Below are 15,274 nucleotides of genomic sequence, written 5' to 3'. Positions count from 1 at the left end.
GGGGGGGGGTGATGGGGATCACTCACCCCATCACCCGGCTATATAGCCTTGCATGCTAATATGGACGAGATTATCCATATTGGCCTGCAGGTATGAACGAGCCGGCACCAACGATGAACGATCGCGGGGCTGCGCATCATTCATCGTTGGTGCCTACACACTGAACGATATGAACGAGTTCTCATTCATTAATGAATGAGAACATTCATATCATTCAGTAAAATCTTTAAGTGTGTAGGGCCTATTAGACTGAGGAGCAGCACTAATACTGTGACTTGGTTATTCTTGTCAGTCTGACAACACTCAACACAGTAGCCTTATTTTTGTAACAAATTATTACATGCATTGAATATTTAAGATACAGTTAGAATCTGCACTATCAATGTAAACAAAAATATTTCTGAATTAATAATGAGATGTACTGCAAACATTTACATTTAAGTTTTTAATTTATTTTGTTTACCTACAGTACTGTATGACTAAAAATCAATATAGTATTTTTACATATTTATAGCAATAGGGGCAAATGAGCCCATGTATTAATTATCAGGATTTTGTCCCTAAAATTATAATTTGTTATACAGTAGCTGCTATTAGCAGCAATAAAAAATTATTTACCGCCAGGATGTATCATTTTTTTTCATCCAGGGATGATGTGTAACAGTAAAATGACTGCTTTAGTGATTGCTTTAGTTTTAGTTTTCAGGGGCCGCTACTCTCTTGCGTGTGTGCAGTCTGCTGACCATGCATGCATTAGTGGTGAATGTAGGGGAGGGATCCTATGAATCCCTCTCAGTGTAATTTTTACCAAGCGTAGACTAAAGGCTGCAATGGCTAACTCCATGTTCAGGTTCAAGATCCGGAATGTGAAGCATCCTGGAGCATGGTAAATTAGTCAAGAAATCAGCCCCCATAGCTTTTACTGTAGAAAATGGGAGACTACAGATATCTTTGGTATCTGATGCAGTCCCGGGTCTATGTGTGAGATTCAAGAGCCAATCTAAAAAAATCTAAGATAGGAGGGGAGATCCTCCTGGAGGATGATATCAGTAGTCTCGATGACCTTATTCCAAAATGGATGAAGTGCAAGGCACTCCCACCAAATATGAAGCAGTGTGCCTAAGGCTGAGTTGCACCTTTAGCAAGTGTTCAGGACCCCAGGGTACATTTTAGCCAAAGCACAAAGACAGTGGTGCCAGTGTGTCATCACCTTATAATGAGTATCCACCACCAACATATTTACTGAGCAGGAGAGGGTGTTGCTAAAAATGTATGTTCCGTTCCCAATGGGCCATGAATAGATTTGCATAGCTGGGGTGAACCTGGTCCCCAATGTCGTACCATTAAATTGTAAGTAATATGATTTGTTATAACAAAAAAAGTTATTTTTTAAAATTAAATCATCTGTGTGATTTATAATTCAGATACAAAGATGATATGTTTGCAGTTCCCAGGATGTAATCTGGTTCCCACACTATATATTAGAGTTTATTGATAACATCTATTGAATCCCTCAGGTTTTAATCACTAATGATTAAGTATGTGGTCAATATAGTGTGAGGGGTTTGCTGTAATGGAATCTGTGCCTGCCACTATAGGTCTACCTGGGAGTGCTTCCATATTTTTGTGAATTTTTGGCAGAATATAAAAACCTTTATAGATGGTTCCAGTATCAAAATGTATTTATAGATGGTATATGTGATAGTAGATCTCTGTTTGAATTTATCTAATAGGGACGTCATTTTTTTCTTTATATTGTCTGATGGATTGTTCCTCAACTTCTTATGTGTTTGTGTAACACCCCATCAGGATTGCCACTGACATTTAATTTATTCCTGTGCCCCTTTTTTCCCTCTACAAAATGCAGCCTGGCTAAACACTTTGAGACTTCAGCAGGGAAAGAGTTAAGAACATTTTCTGTGCTGCAGCTGGCATGCGCTGCGTCAGTTAACAGCCGGGTACAGATTCTGTTGGCAGTTGGGTGGTGGCCATTTTAGGAGGATGGGGAGAGTGGAACAGTACCTTGGAGCAGAAGGGGCTTAGGTGTACCTAACCTGATTTGGTGGTGTTCCTGGGAACTGGAGTAGGCTCCTAATCTGATGGGCACAAATGTGGTCCCTTCTGTAGCAAGGCAGTGAGGAGGAAGAGAGTCACTTTATCAGAGTAAAGCAGCTGGCAGAGAGAGTCTAAGAAGTGGTGAGCAGATTATGTCAGCCCTGAGGCAAAATAGCAATTTTTAGTGAGATCGGGGAGCCCCATTACAGACTGTAGATTCTCACACTTCAAATAGTAGGAGTCCCAGTAATTCTTGAATCATCCTGTTGACTGTCACAGACTCTCTCCTGAAATACCCTGGTATATGAAAGAACACAGTTTTATACATGAAATTATTCAGCTTCTATGTTACCAGCAACCTTTATGAGACTGATAAGAGCCGTCAAATAGCAGGAGGCACCTCTGTGCATAAACAGACAGCCGGTACACCAGCTGCAGTAGCCAATGGTGGGAACTTTGCGGTCAGCGGTGAGGTTACTTTCGGTCAACCGCTGACCACAAAGTTCCCACCATTGGCTACAATGGAGTGCATAGGCGCTACATTGTATCTGTGCCGTGTGCTGCCTGACAGACACTACAGGAGCACACAGCCAATCAGGAGAGTGCAACGATGTGGCGCTCCCTGATTGGCTGAAGGGACCCTCTTTGACAGGAGTCAGGGGGGGTCCTGGCAGTCGGGGAAAGGGGGCCCATGTGTAAACATGGGACCCCTTTCAGTGCGTGGTCGGGTTTCCATTTTATTTTTTTGCCAAGTACGTGGATTATTCAAAGGTCGGATTCTTCACTGGATTATGTGAGTATAATTTTTTTCACAGGTACCCCTAGGATTCTACATGGAGAAGAGGACCGAGCCTCGTGGGAACATAGGTAAGTATGTGTGTATGTTGGTGTGCATGTATGTAATAAAGTTGTACTGTCACGGTGTGTGTGTCCTGTTTTTATTGGGGTATTTTTTTAGTAGTAGTACTACAGGTACCAGCGGGCCCGGTTTTCCACCGCATGCTGGTACTTGTGGTTCTCCAAGTACCAGCTTGCGGGGGAGGCTTGCTGGGACTTGTAGTACTGCTACTAAAAACAATATTCACAATTTCACACAAGGCTATCAGCCCCCCATCCGCCGCCCTTGGATGGGGGGACAGCCTTGGGCTTCACCCCTGGCCCTTGGGTGGCTGGAGGGGGGGACCCCTTGATTGAAGGGGTCCCCACTCCTCCAGGCTACCCCGGCCAGGGGTGACTAGTTGGGGTTTTAATGGCATGGCCGCAGGGACCGATATCAAAGTGTCCCCACGGCTGTGGCATTATCTCCCCAGCTAGTGGAGCCCGGTGCTGGTTTCAGAAATACGGGGGACCCCTACGCTTTTTGTCCCCCGTATTTTTGGAACCAGGACCAGGCGCAGAGCCCGGTGCTGGTTGATTAAATATGGGGGAACCCCTGTCATTTTTTTCACCATATTTTTTCAACCAGGACCGGCTCAAAGAGCCCGAGGCTGGTTGTGCTTAGGAGGGGGGACCCCACGCAATTTTTTTGAGATTTTTTTAAGACTTTTATCAACTTTTTAAGGTACACAATGAAGCCCTGCACGGATCTCACAGATCCGGCCGGGATTCCTTGTGTTTTTTCAGGCAGTGTTTTACTCATCACTCCCGTAAAACACTGCCTGATATTACGAATCACATCGACATCGGAAAAAACGATTGTGCAAAACTCGGCAGCTTAGTGAATGATCGTATCAGGATTCAAAAAGTTGCAGTAAAATGCACCCGATACCATTCGAGTTCAAACACCCTTCAAAACGGACAAAACACAAATCTTTGTAAATATACCCCCAGGTCCAGGTGAGGAATACCAGAAGAAATAAAGTAACACATTCAGCCAGGGGATCCACCTTCCTAATACTTAACTGTAAATTGTAAACATCCATGATACCAACTCCTGGGTGTCACATTTGTATGTGTTAGTAATCGCATGACTTCTTGGTCATAATCTTTAAGGCTTAAAATAACTATCCCTCCCCCTTATCAGCTAGTTTAATTACAATAAAGGGGGTTTCTTTGAGGGATTGCAGAGCTTCTCTATCCTTTTTACTAAAATTTCTAGTTGCTACACGTCAGAAAGGTCTTTTTTCAATATCGTCTTCCACTAACCTCTTGAATATAAAACAACCTTTTTTTGGGTGGGAATGAAAATGAAAATAGATTTGGGTTTGAATGGATTCATTTGTCCCACTTCTACTTTAGAAGGTTGATCTGCAGAAAAATAAATGAACATGAGTTTGCATACAGTATGAAGCGTTGAAGGTTAATATATTTCAAAGTGGCCTGCATTACTTGTTGGGGCAAGTTTTAACCTTTTCCTTAATATCTGATTTTCCTCCTCAGTGGGAGTACAGTATGTCCACCGAGATTGAAAATGTTGGTGTATTTGAGATGTTACTCTATAATTGGGGATTGTTTAACAGAATTAGAATTAATACGTTTGATTTTCCTGGTTTTCTACATTAATTTCTTGAAATTCTGGATACGTGATGCAGATTTCAATTATGGGTTTATTAAAAAGATTACTATCATTTTAATCAGACTTGATACATGTCAATTAAATTCTCCAATTTACAAGTAGATACAATAACAGATTATTGAATAGACACCATGTGGGCCTTTCTATAATCTGTGGATGTCATTGACAGTTTTATTCTGCAGTTACCACTGTACTGGTACAATCTGGATTTCTGCTCCCCTGTCTATAGCAGTGACATGCGATGGGGTCAGGCAGATGAGTCAGAGCCTTTTCTGTCATACTAATATTTGTGCCAAAGTTTTGACTGTACAAAGTATATAAAAAATACAAAAAATATTTCTTATCATTTTTATAGTAAAAAAAAACTGGAGTAAAAAGTCTGGCAGGTGAGGCCCATCTTTTCTGCACATCTCTGATCAAAACTCACCAAATTTCCAGGAGTTTATACCTTTATATAATGCCTACATGAACCATTTGGCTCATATGTTGTGTGTAAATCTGGCTCTGGTTCTGGCCTGTGCCTCCTGAGCCATTTACCTCACTGAACGTCCCTAGTCTATAGAGACTGCTAACAAGGACATCATGGGATCAATTTTGCAACTCCTCTTCCATATACACCTGTGAAATGTATAAGATTCCATTATCATTTAGTGATATGGGTGCACTTTGCTTTATGTAAAAACGATTGGAGACTTTTGTCATGTTATATGTATAGGTTGGGGTAACTCCTGCTAGTACAGCCTTTGTTCACTGTATAATCCTCTTCAGAGCAGTTATGTATATTTGTTAAATATGAGAGGTCATGTGCAATGCATATGAGGTGGACTAGTCCAGGTCTAAGTAATATGGTGGGCTATGCCATAGATGGGACATCTACAAAAGTATTATTATTATTATTATTATTATTTTGCTGCATTTAAAATAAGTATTACTGTATAATGTTATTATATTGTGTTGTATTTTTATTCTAATGTTTTCAAATTAGTAGCTGACATTAATCTTTTGGTAATACATTTTGAGGATGCATTATCTGACAATTGCTATAACTCAAAATGTATTTAGTAATATTAAGGTGCTTTTCCTTCTTTTGTATTACAGTGTATGCAGCGCTGTTTGCTCAAGTACAATGCAAACAGCAAGACTCCAATGAATCTAGTAATGTTTCACTTTGCCATAGAACACATTTCTAGAATAAGCAGGATTCTTATACTGCCATGTGGCCATGCTCTACTGATTGGTGAGACTTTTCTGTATCTTACAGTGCTTTTATGGTTCATACTGTATGTTAAGTCATCTTAGCAGCAACACACATAATACACCATTTCTATGTAATCAAGCATTATATACATGCCAAAATGTAAGCAGTTATGTTGGAAAATTAACCCATGTTTCATTGTGACATTAAAAAAATGCAGCTTGATAAGTGTGCTAGCTAATGTAGTGATATAGGGGGTCATTCCGAGTTGTTCGCTCGTTGCCGATTTTCGCAACGGAGCGATTAAGGCAAAAATGAGCATGTGCATGGTACGCAGCACCATGCGCTAAGTATTTTAGCACAAAACTTAGTAGATTTACTCACGTCCGAACTAAGAATTTTCATCATTGAAGTGATCGGAGTGTGATTGACAGGAAGTGGGTGTTTCTGGGCGGAAACTGACCGTTTTCTGGGAGTGTGCGGAAAAACGCAGGCGTGCCAGGATAAAACGCGGGAGTGTCTGGAGAAATTGGGGAGTGGCTGGCTGAACGCAGAGCGCGTTTGTGACGCCAGACCAGGAACGAAACGGGCTGAGATGATCGCAGTGTAGGAGTAAGTCTCGAGCTACTCAGAAACTGCAAATAATTATTTATTAGCAATTCTGCTACTCTTTCGTTCGCTATTCTGCTAAGCTAAGATACACTCCCAGAGGGCGGCGGCCTAGCGTGTGCAATGCTGCTAAAATCAGCTAGCGAGCGAACAACTCGGAATGAGGGCCATAGTGCAGTGTATTGAGGGACGTAGTGTAGTGATGTAGTGTAGCGTATAGGGGGCTGTAGTGTAGAGATGTAGTGTAGTGATGTAGTGCAGCATCTAAGGAGATGCAGTGTAGTCATGTAGTGTAGCGTATAAGGGGATATAGTGTAGTGATGTAGTGCAGCATATAAGGGGATGTAGTGTAGGGATCTACAGTAGTATAGGGATGTAGTATGTGATGTAATACAGCATATAGGGGGGATGTACCTCAGTGATTTTGTGCAGTGGGGAACACACTGCTCTGGAGGGGGAATGTTAGTGACACACTGGGGGCATTTGGGGCACACAAGGGGGCATGTGGGGGAAACGTTGCTGTGGAGTGAGCACAGCCACGGGCACTTATTGCATGAATCTACTAACTGCCTTGTTTTTCTTTAGTGGGGGTGAGGAGAGGCGTGACGATGGGGGGGGGGTCCAAAGTATATGTTTGCAGCTGGGCCCCCTACTCGCTATTTCCCCCACTGATTAAACCCTATGTTAATGATATATGAATAAGGATGATAATTCTTTATGAATATAAATAATGTGTTCTACAGTCTGTGTAAATGAGTTTAATACACTATTTCCAAATCTAAGCTATATTTCCATATATCACCAGGAATAGGAGGGACCGGCAGACAATCTGCAACAAAACTTGCTGCATTCATGGCAGATATTGAACTCTATCAAGTTAGTATTCAGAAATCATACACAGTTAGTGATTGGAGAGATGATCTGAAAAAGGTGCTGAGAGCTACTGGACAGAATGGGTCTCCGGCTGTGTTTCTGTTTGCTGATCATCAAATCAAGGTACAGAAAAACAATGTTAACATAATCCAGGAGGAAATGTATAATTGAGTCATGTTAGTCAAAGCAATACACGTAGCCATAAACTAATAAATCCTCAGTAATGGAGGATATAATAATAGCCACTTACACAAAGAGTGACGTTTCGCTATAGAGCTGTAATATCAGTGCTGGTGCAAAGCTGCTCAGTAAATTGCCTGTTTTAGTCCTCAAACTGCACATTATGAGAATGATAGTAGTTTCATGAATGCTTGTTAAAGCAGATGAAGAAAGATGGGACTTTAAAATAGAAATCTGTTTTGCAAATATCTGCACAGGAAAAAAATGCAAAAAATAAATTAATAGTGAAAGTTTTTTTTTCCTGAGAATCTTTTATTATTTGAATTGTAAATTAGCAATTTTCTCACTTGGAATAGGATGAGTCATTTCTGGAAGACATCAACATGATCCTGAGCACTGGTGATGTTCCTACCCTGTTTAATAATGAAGAAAAACTGGAAGTCATGGAAAAGGTCATCTTTCTTTTATTGTGCTCCAGTCAGAGGTGCTCACAGACAGAGAGGGAGGAGGGCGGCAGAATTATTTTATGATACAAGAGACTGTTTGAACATTGCAAAAGAATATATTTAAGGGAAGTTTATAGAATTTACATTAACCTTTATTATGCTGCTGTAAAATACTTTCTAGTCCATTTCTAAGCATATTCATTGGTTTTTGCTTAATTTTGTTTTACTTTTATTTTAGGCAACATTAGGTACTGTGGGGTAGATTTATTAAGCTCGGTGAAGTGATAAAGTGGAAGCTGATAATGCTCCAGCCAGTCAGCTCCTAACTGTCATTTTTCAAACCCAGCCTGTGTGACATGGCAGTAAGGATCTGATTGGCTGGTCCTTTATCACCGTCCACTTTATCACTTCACTGAGCTTAATAAATATGCCCCTGTATGCTGCTCATATAGTATAAGACAAAGGAGCAGTGGGTGTTACAGGGTCTGCTGAGTAATTATTCCTTTAAATATAGTGAATGGTTAGGTGGATGAAGGCAATATGGCACAGTGGTAATGATATTTGGGGCATCCGGGGGTGGATGCTATATTATAGGCTCTGCTTTACAATATAGGCCACAACCCGCAGTACCCTTTGTTTTCTATTATTGCATTTCACATCTATAGATGTATCAGGTATCTCCGGTACTGATAGATACTGTACTTACCATCCTATTGATCATGCCTGGCAGTGTCTCCCTGCTTGGTGATCTTACAATTGGCACAGTTGAACACTACTGGCAATATATGAGCTTGCAGAACAGACATCTGTGTGTGCACATAGTTCTTTAACCAGGCAGGGATTCAGTGAAGCATCTTCAATTTTACTGGTCCTCACTGCAGATATAAGTAAGACTAATTGAAGCTGGACTTTTTGCCACTTGATTAATTGCATAATATTGCCATCACCATAGAGGTCTATGGAGAAAGCGGCAAATGGGCTAAGCCTAGAAAAATCTTTGATTTCTCTGACGTAAAAACTTCAGTTATTGACATGAAGCAGTGAAGAATCTGCTTTTCTAGTTTGGATGGAAAATAGGTTATTCACAGCTTCATAGGTTATTCAGAGCCTAATCTCGCTACAAACAAGTATAGTTACAAGCAAGGGGGTGTGGTAGACATTCAGAATGTCGCCACCAGAATGTTGGCATGTTCTGAATGTTGACATTCAGATTGTTGACATGGATGTTATGTTGACATGTCTGATGCTGACATTCTCAATGTCAACATTGACATAATGTTGACAGTGCCAGAATGTTAACATTATGAATGGCAACAGTCGGCATGTCAACATAGCATTTTCAGCTGATTTTAGCCCAAACCATAACCTTAACACTAAAATGGACTGTTGACATTCACAGATATTCATAACGTCGATCTTCTGAGTGACAACATAATCACTGAATACCACAAGCTGGGAAGACTGTGTTTTCCACCATCCTCTTATACTGGGCGGTGCCTAGGGATGTGCAAGCGATACCGCTGTATAGAGCACAGGGCTCTGTGGGCAGCACTGTTGCTGCCCCCATCGTCCCTGTATTTGGCTAGCAGGGTACCTATAATGGCTCTAGGTAGGCACCCCACAATCTGTGTAGCCTACTGGAGCATCCTGAGGACATTACAGGAAGTGCTTCACTTAACGGCGCCAGTAGCCCCACCCTCATAACATCACAGGTCAGGGAGTATGGCTGGTACAGGGCGCAGTGAAGCCCTGTTATGACACTGTTTTTAAAGTACATTTGCCACTTTGTCACACACTCTGTTCCCTACCATGTTATCATTCATGTTCTATAGCAATTTCAGTGACCACCTTCACCGTATTATACAGTACATCCAATGCCCATATGTTTCCTTCATCTCTAACTTATTCATCACTTTATAATGCCCCAGTTAATTTGTACTAATGTTAGTACTGTTCCTTATGAACTTCATGTTATTCTTTTCTCAGTTGTTTCTAAATACTACTGGTTCAGCCCCAGGCCTTGGCTGCTATGTACAGATGACATGTTTCAAGACACTATGAACTGCTGGTTTAGTAAAGGAATTTTTATTAAAAATATAAAGTGACACAAGGGGTACTCACAGAACTAAGTCATTTTACAAACTTTTTACAAAAATTTACTATTCAACACTTCTCAGGAGCAATGCGGGTCATACATCTATGACCCAATTCTCTGTTTTGCCTAATCTACCAATTGTCTGACATCAACAATTGGCGATGCGTCTGGTAATCACTAACAACATCCATGGCTTGCTGATCCCGGTCATGGTTTGTTCAGATTCAGTGAATCGATATCCAACATGTTAGATTTCCCCAATCCCCCAACCCAAACATCGGCAGAACGATGAGCTAGGTAGACTTGAAAAGATGTGAAACAGCTAAAGAGCCTTTTTATAGAGGATGAGCGTTTAGCTTATGCTTATTTGAAAGCAATAGGTATCTATTTTTAGCAGCTGTATAAGTAAAGTGCCTTTAGTTTTCACATTAGTTTTAATTGATTGCATAGTTCTTGTAGTCTTATCTTGTCTGGCAACATGCTAACCTTTTGGTTTTTAGATAAGGTGTGCCAACTGTCTGCAGATCTCAAATGTGTCAATATTTATTTGAATCTGTTGTCCTTGAAAAATAATATATAATGTGTCTTAATAAACAGTGTATACATTGATACAAATTAATTAAAAGTAATCTCATTTAAGTTACATTTATCAAACCACCAATATATTGAGGATTGCTAGTATTTGCAAAACATATACTACATGCAATTTTTATTATTTTTTTATATTGCATAGAGTTGCCACACAAGTGGAGCAAATACAATTATATTTTTTCTGTGCAGGGTAAATACTGGCTGCTTTTGCGTGTAGTTTACAAATGTTAGACAGCTTTATTTTTGCAATTAACTGCAATTCAGATTTCAGTTTGAACACACCCCACCCAAATCTAACTCTCTCTCTGCACATCTTATATCTGCCCCAGCTGCAGTGCAACATGTTTTTTCCCAGTTGCTTGCTTATTTTCTTTACTTGCAAACATGAATCAGGCCCAATGTTCTGCAGTCAAAGTATCCTGCCAAACCGATTTGCTAAACATTACCGCCTGACAGTAGCAATCCTCACAATAGTCCCTTTCTGATAGTATGCCAGAACAGTCATGATCATGAAACACTTGGTCATATGTGGCTCGATAAACCTTCATAAGTGTAATAAAAACTGAACATATAATTGTAGCTCATGCATTCTACATGTAATTCATCCTTCAGAACAAAGCTAATTCACTTATAAAGGGCTTGTTAATTTTTCGATCTAATGAGTGATAAAAAGAAGCAATGTGATCACTTAACACCATTACAAACAAAACAGAGGTAAGTTTCACTTACAATGGTCATTCTTTAAAATAGCTCTTTATAATGATCTCCCATACATATACTTTAATAGACATCACTATGATGTTACATGTCCAGGGGACAGTTAAATGACTAGGGTGTTATACTAAGAGGTTGTATTGCTCTGAAAGGATTTTCCAATAAATGCCATAAGTGGGAGTGCGTTATTCTTTTCTTAAATGTGCCACAGAAACTATTTCATGAACTGTGAATTTCACTGATTTCTGTAATATCAGCTTAAATTCCGTCACTTTTTCATAGATGCTTCAGCTTTTGCCAGGTAATGAAGTACAGACTGAAACTACACCATCAGACTTGTACAGTAAATTCAAGGATCGAATCAGAAGAAACCTACACATCGTACTAGCATTCAGTCCAACTGGAGAAGCCTTCCGTGACCAACTTCGTCACTACTCCTCCCTGGTGAACTGCTGTACCATTGATTGGTTTCAGGTGACACATTGCATTGGAGACATTTTGTTGACCTCTATGACACTATTATTGTCCTCTTGTTTCCCTGTATATGTCATATGGGTAGGTGGAGTCTAGTGCAAAAGGGAACACATGATGTTCTGCCGAGACTGAGGAGGAGTGTGTGAATACTGCTGGGCTAAGACAAAGAGAACTGACTAAAGAGAGAAGGAAGAGAATTTCTCTATTATTTTAATGAGACTATGACATTCATATCCTACCAGAATTATCTGGTTAACATTTCCAACAGATCACCAGTGAATTCTGTGAATACCCCGATCTCATTCGCGCAGGTCCACTGCTGTTTTGGTTTGGTGAATATTTATAAAGGGTGAAACAGGTTCACACCCAGGACGTGGCCGCATTTGTTATTTGGAGCGCATAATTGTTTTTATCTTTACTTCAAAGGATAGCTCTCATCAGGAGAGCTGTCCTTTGCTAAAATCTTAATGCATACTGCATTAATAAATGCTGATAGGCATGCGATAAGAGGCAGAATGCATTTCATTCAAAATGCAATGCATCATGCCTCCCATTCCTTGAGTGCTGTCAGACCTGTAAATCAGCCATATGCAAAATCAATAATTGTGTATTTTTGTGAGGCTTGAGAAACAAAATGGCTACCAAGTGCTGAAAGTTCCAGATAACGTGGGTGGAGAGATAGGGATGCACACAGTGTGGTCCTTGAGCATAAAGGAGCCACCAAAGGAATGCAGTGGTTGGTGCCCATGCTTAAGGGGTGTAGCCTACCAACACAGGGGGTCAGAGCAACCACCAAAGAGGCTTGGCCTAACATTAGAGAGGACAACATGGATACTACAGCACTATATGCATGCTACATATCATAGGGGACCCCCACACAAACCTGCCAGGGTCTAAAACTTACAGAGAACTGCATTAGCCCTAGAAAAGGCCAAACAAATGATATTGTAAAAAGCAAAAAACTAAAAAGTTCACATATCTTCGTTATTACCAGTTTTTTTAAATGTTATTTTCACATACTGTAGAAAAACATGAGATTTGTGTTTTTCACCCAAGAAAAGATTGTCTGTTAACCCAACCACACATTTTAATTGGCAGGAGAGAAAATCTTTCATAGGGATTTGACTTCATCATAAAAACCCTATGAATGAGCAGCCATTCTTATAGAAAAAGACAATTCTATTTCGGTCATACTAAAATGTGGGATTTATTCATGAATACAGGCGTTTCCATCGACCAGTACTTCTATACAAAACATTTGCATATGTATTAGTATAATACATGGCAATTAATAGGCGTTTGCGTTTTTAGGGGAGTTAAATGGTGACTTCCTGCAGCCCTCTTGTATATGAACTGCACATATTATATAAAGTCCATGCCTCTTATATTTTAATTACTTTCTGAAATTGGTAGGACTGGAGGAGGTGGGAGAGTAATGACAGGAGCAATTTGCTGTCTCCTAGTAGTGTCCTGAGATACGGGGATAAAGGGCAGTATGTATTTCTAAGGTGTGCTCCTGCATGTATGTATTTTTAATGTTTGAATTTAGTTAACTTAGGTGATGGCAAACATGGATGCACATTTTTATTAAGTGTTTTTGCGGAAATTACTTGTTTTCCTTTCCTAACTTTTTCTCAATATAATAAACACGTTTTTTCATTCTAAAAGGCATGGCCTGAAGATGCTCTTGAGAAGGTGGCAAATCATTTTCTTGATGATGTGGAAATGTCACAGGAAATCAGAAATGAAGCTGTGTTCATGTGTCAGCACTTCCATCAAAGTGTTGTAGCACTCTCTGAAAGGTATTTAATTAAACTTGCAGCATGAGTGTTTACCAGAACATATTAAACTAAAGTTTGATGTCTAGCATGCATGGTCTAATGATTGGCGCCTGAAAACAAAGGTCTGTAGTAACAGGCAGAATTTTATATATCATGTCAATTCAAATGTAAGATTAATACTTGGAAAAATGTGTGAAATATATGCCGTTATACAGTACTGTATAAATGGCTTATACTTTAATGACATAGCATTTTTATCTTGACTTGCATTTTTACTTGATAGTTTTGAGAGAAAATACTGTATACTGTATGAGCTTATTATCAAGTTATTTTTCTATAGATGTTATGTAAACATACTCTTTATATTTACATTCTGTAAATCAAATATGAAAATGTTGATGTTGTAACTTGAGTTGACAGCAATACCTGATCGCCAAGCAAAATAGAGGTTTAGATCTGCAACAACAGATTTTTGGTACAGTATACTGTATGGCAACATGTTATACTCACCTGTTTGCTGACAATACTGTCGCTCTGTTTTCTATCCTCTAGTGAACAGTGGAGGTCAAAATAAGACATAAAACTGCTCATTATCAGCCAATATTGTTATTGGTTTTAACCTGAGTGTAGAACAGGGCTGCACATAACTTAGGTATCTGTGCAGCCTTACAAACCGCAATAGGATTGTTGCATTCTATGCCGGATTTGCAGTGTGTTAGGGGGATCTACAGCGGGTACTATCCAGAAGGTCAAATAACCTTTAGTAAATACTGCATTTTTTGAATAGAAACCTTAATCAATCCCCAGCAGATTCCAAATTACAGCAAACCTTCTGTTTAGTAAATGTGGCCCTATTTAATCTGGATCAGTAACAATCACTTTATTCATGTTTTTTTGCAGTAAATACCTTAGTGCTTAAAAAAAGTACAGTATCTTATGCCCAGAGTATATTTGCAAAAACATTTCTCCTTAAGCCCAGGTCTGACTATCATATGTACATATTCTGCCTCCAGCATAATATACAGTTTTATTTTTATTTTTTTATTTATTTATTACCAGTTATTTATATATCCATGCATATTCAGATAGATTATATATATATATATATATATATATATATAGTATCTACAGTATATTGATAGCCTGGAAATGCTGCTTTGTGATTCAATATGGCATTGTTTACAGTAGTTGCTTCTCTCTCCTCATCCTCCTTGTTCAATCCGCTGCCTTTGATGCCGTCTAGCAACCTTTTCTTCTCTACACTCTCGTCTCGATCAGCTTTAGTGATTCTGTGCAATCTTGGTTCTAATCCTACCTCACCAACTTCTCCTTTTCTGTCTCTGCCTCCATGTCCACCTTCCCTTCACTTCCTGTAAGTGCTGGTATAAACCAAAAGGTCTCTTCACAGCACCCTTCTCTTATCTCTCTACATCTCCTCCCTTGGAAACTTCATGAGCTTTTACTGCCTTAATTATCATCTAGACACTGATGACATCCCATTTTACCTCTCCTCTCCTGATCTCCCTCCCTTCATCTTCTCTCGCATCTCTCACTTCCTGTCAAACCATTGAACATTGAATCATCCTAAAATCTGCTGAAATTAAATTTTTTAATATGCTGCCTAGTTTTTTCTATCTAGCACAAAAGTGAAACTTCTGAAAATAGGAAAAGGTTGTAGCCAGCACTGTACCTTTTAGTGATTGGGGAGCGTGGGTGTAAGTATATCTCTATGTGTCACAGGGGATT

General features: G+C 39.6%; 1 protein-coding gene across 1 annotated transcript in view; it reads left to right on the top strand.

Annotated features, from left to right (window-relative positions):
• Positions 1 to 15,274, top strand: part of LOC134934622 (dynein axonemal heavy chain 3-like) — a 1,803,147-nt gene that overhangs the window by 1,317,956 nt on the left and 469,917 nt on the right. The window contains exons 49-53 of the mRNA XM_063930015.1: positions 5,669 to 5,807; positions 7,180 to 7,370; positions 7,784 to 7,879; positions 11,556 to 11,747; positions 13,416 to 13,549. Of these exons, the coding sequence (XP_063786085.1) occupies positions 5,669 to 5,807; positions 7,180 to 7,370; positions 7,784 to 7,879; positions 11,556 to 11,747; positions 13,416 to 13,549 (752 nt within the window). The remainder of the gene's footprint in view (positions 1 to 5,668; positions 5,808 to 7,179; positions 7,371 to 7,783; positions 7,880 to 11,555; positions 11,748 to 13,415; positions 13,550 to 15,274) is intronic.

This window comes from Pseudophryne corroboree, chromosome 6 (genome assembly GCF_028390025.1).
Source record: "Pseudophryne corroboree isolate aPseCor3 chromosome 6, aPseCor3.hap2, whole genome shotgun sequence".
Taxonomy (NCBI): domain Eukaryota; kingdom Metazoa; phylum Chordata; class Amphibia; order Anura; family Myobatrachidae; genus Pseudophryne; species Pseudophryne corroboree.
Note: the sequence above shows the minus strand (reverse complement) of the source record. Positions and strands in the feature narration are given on the sequence as shown.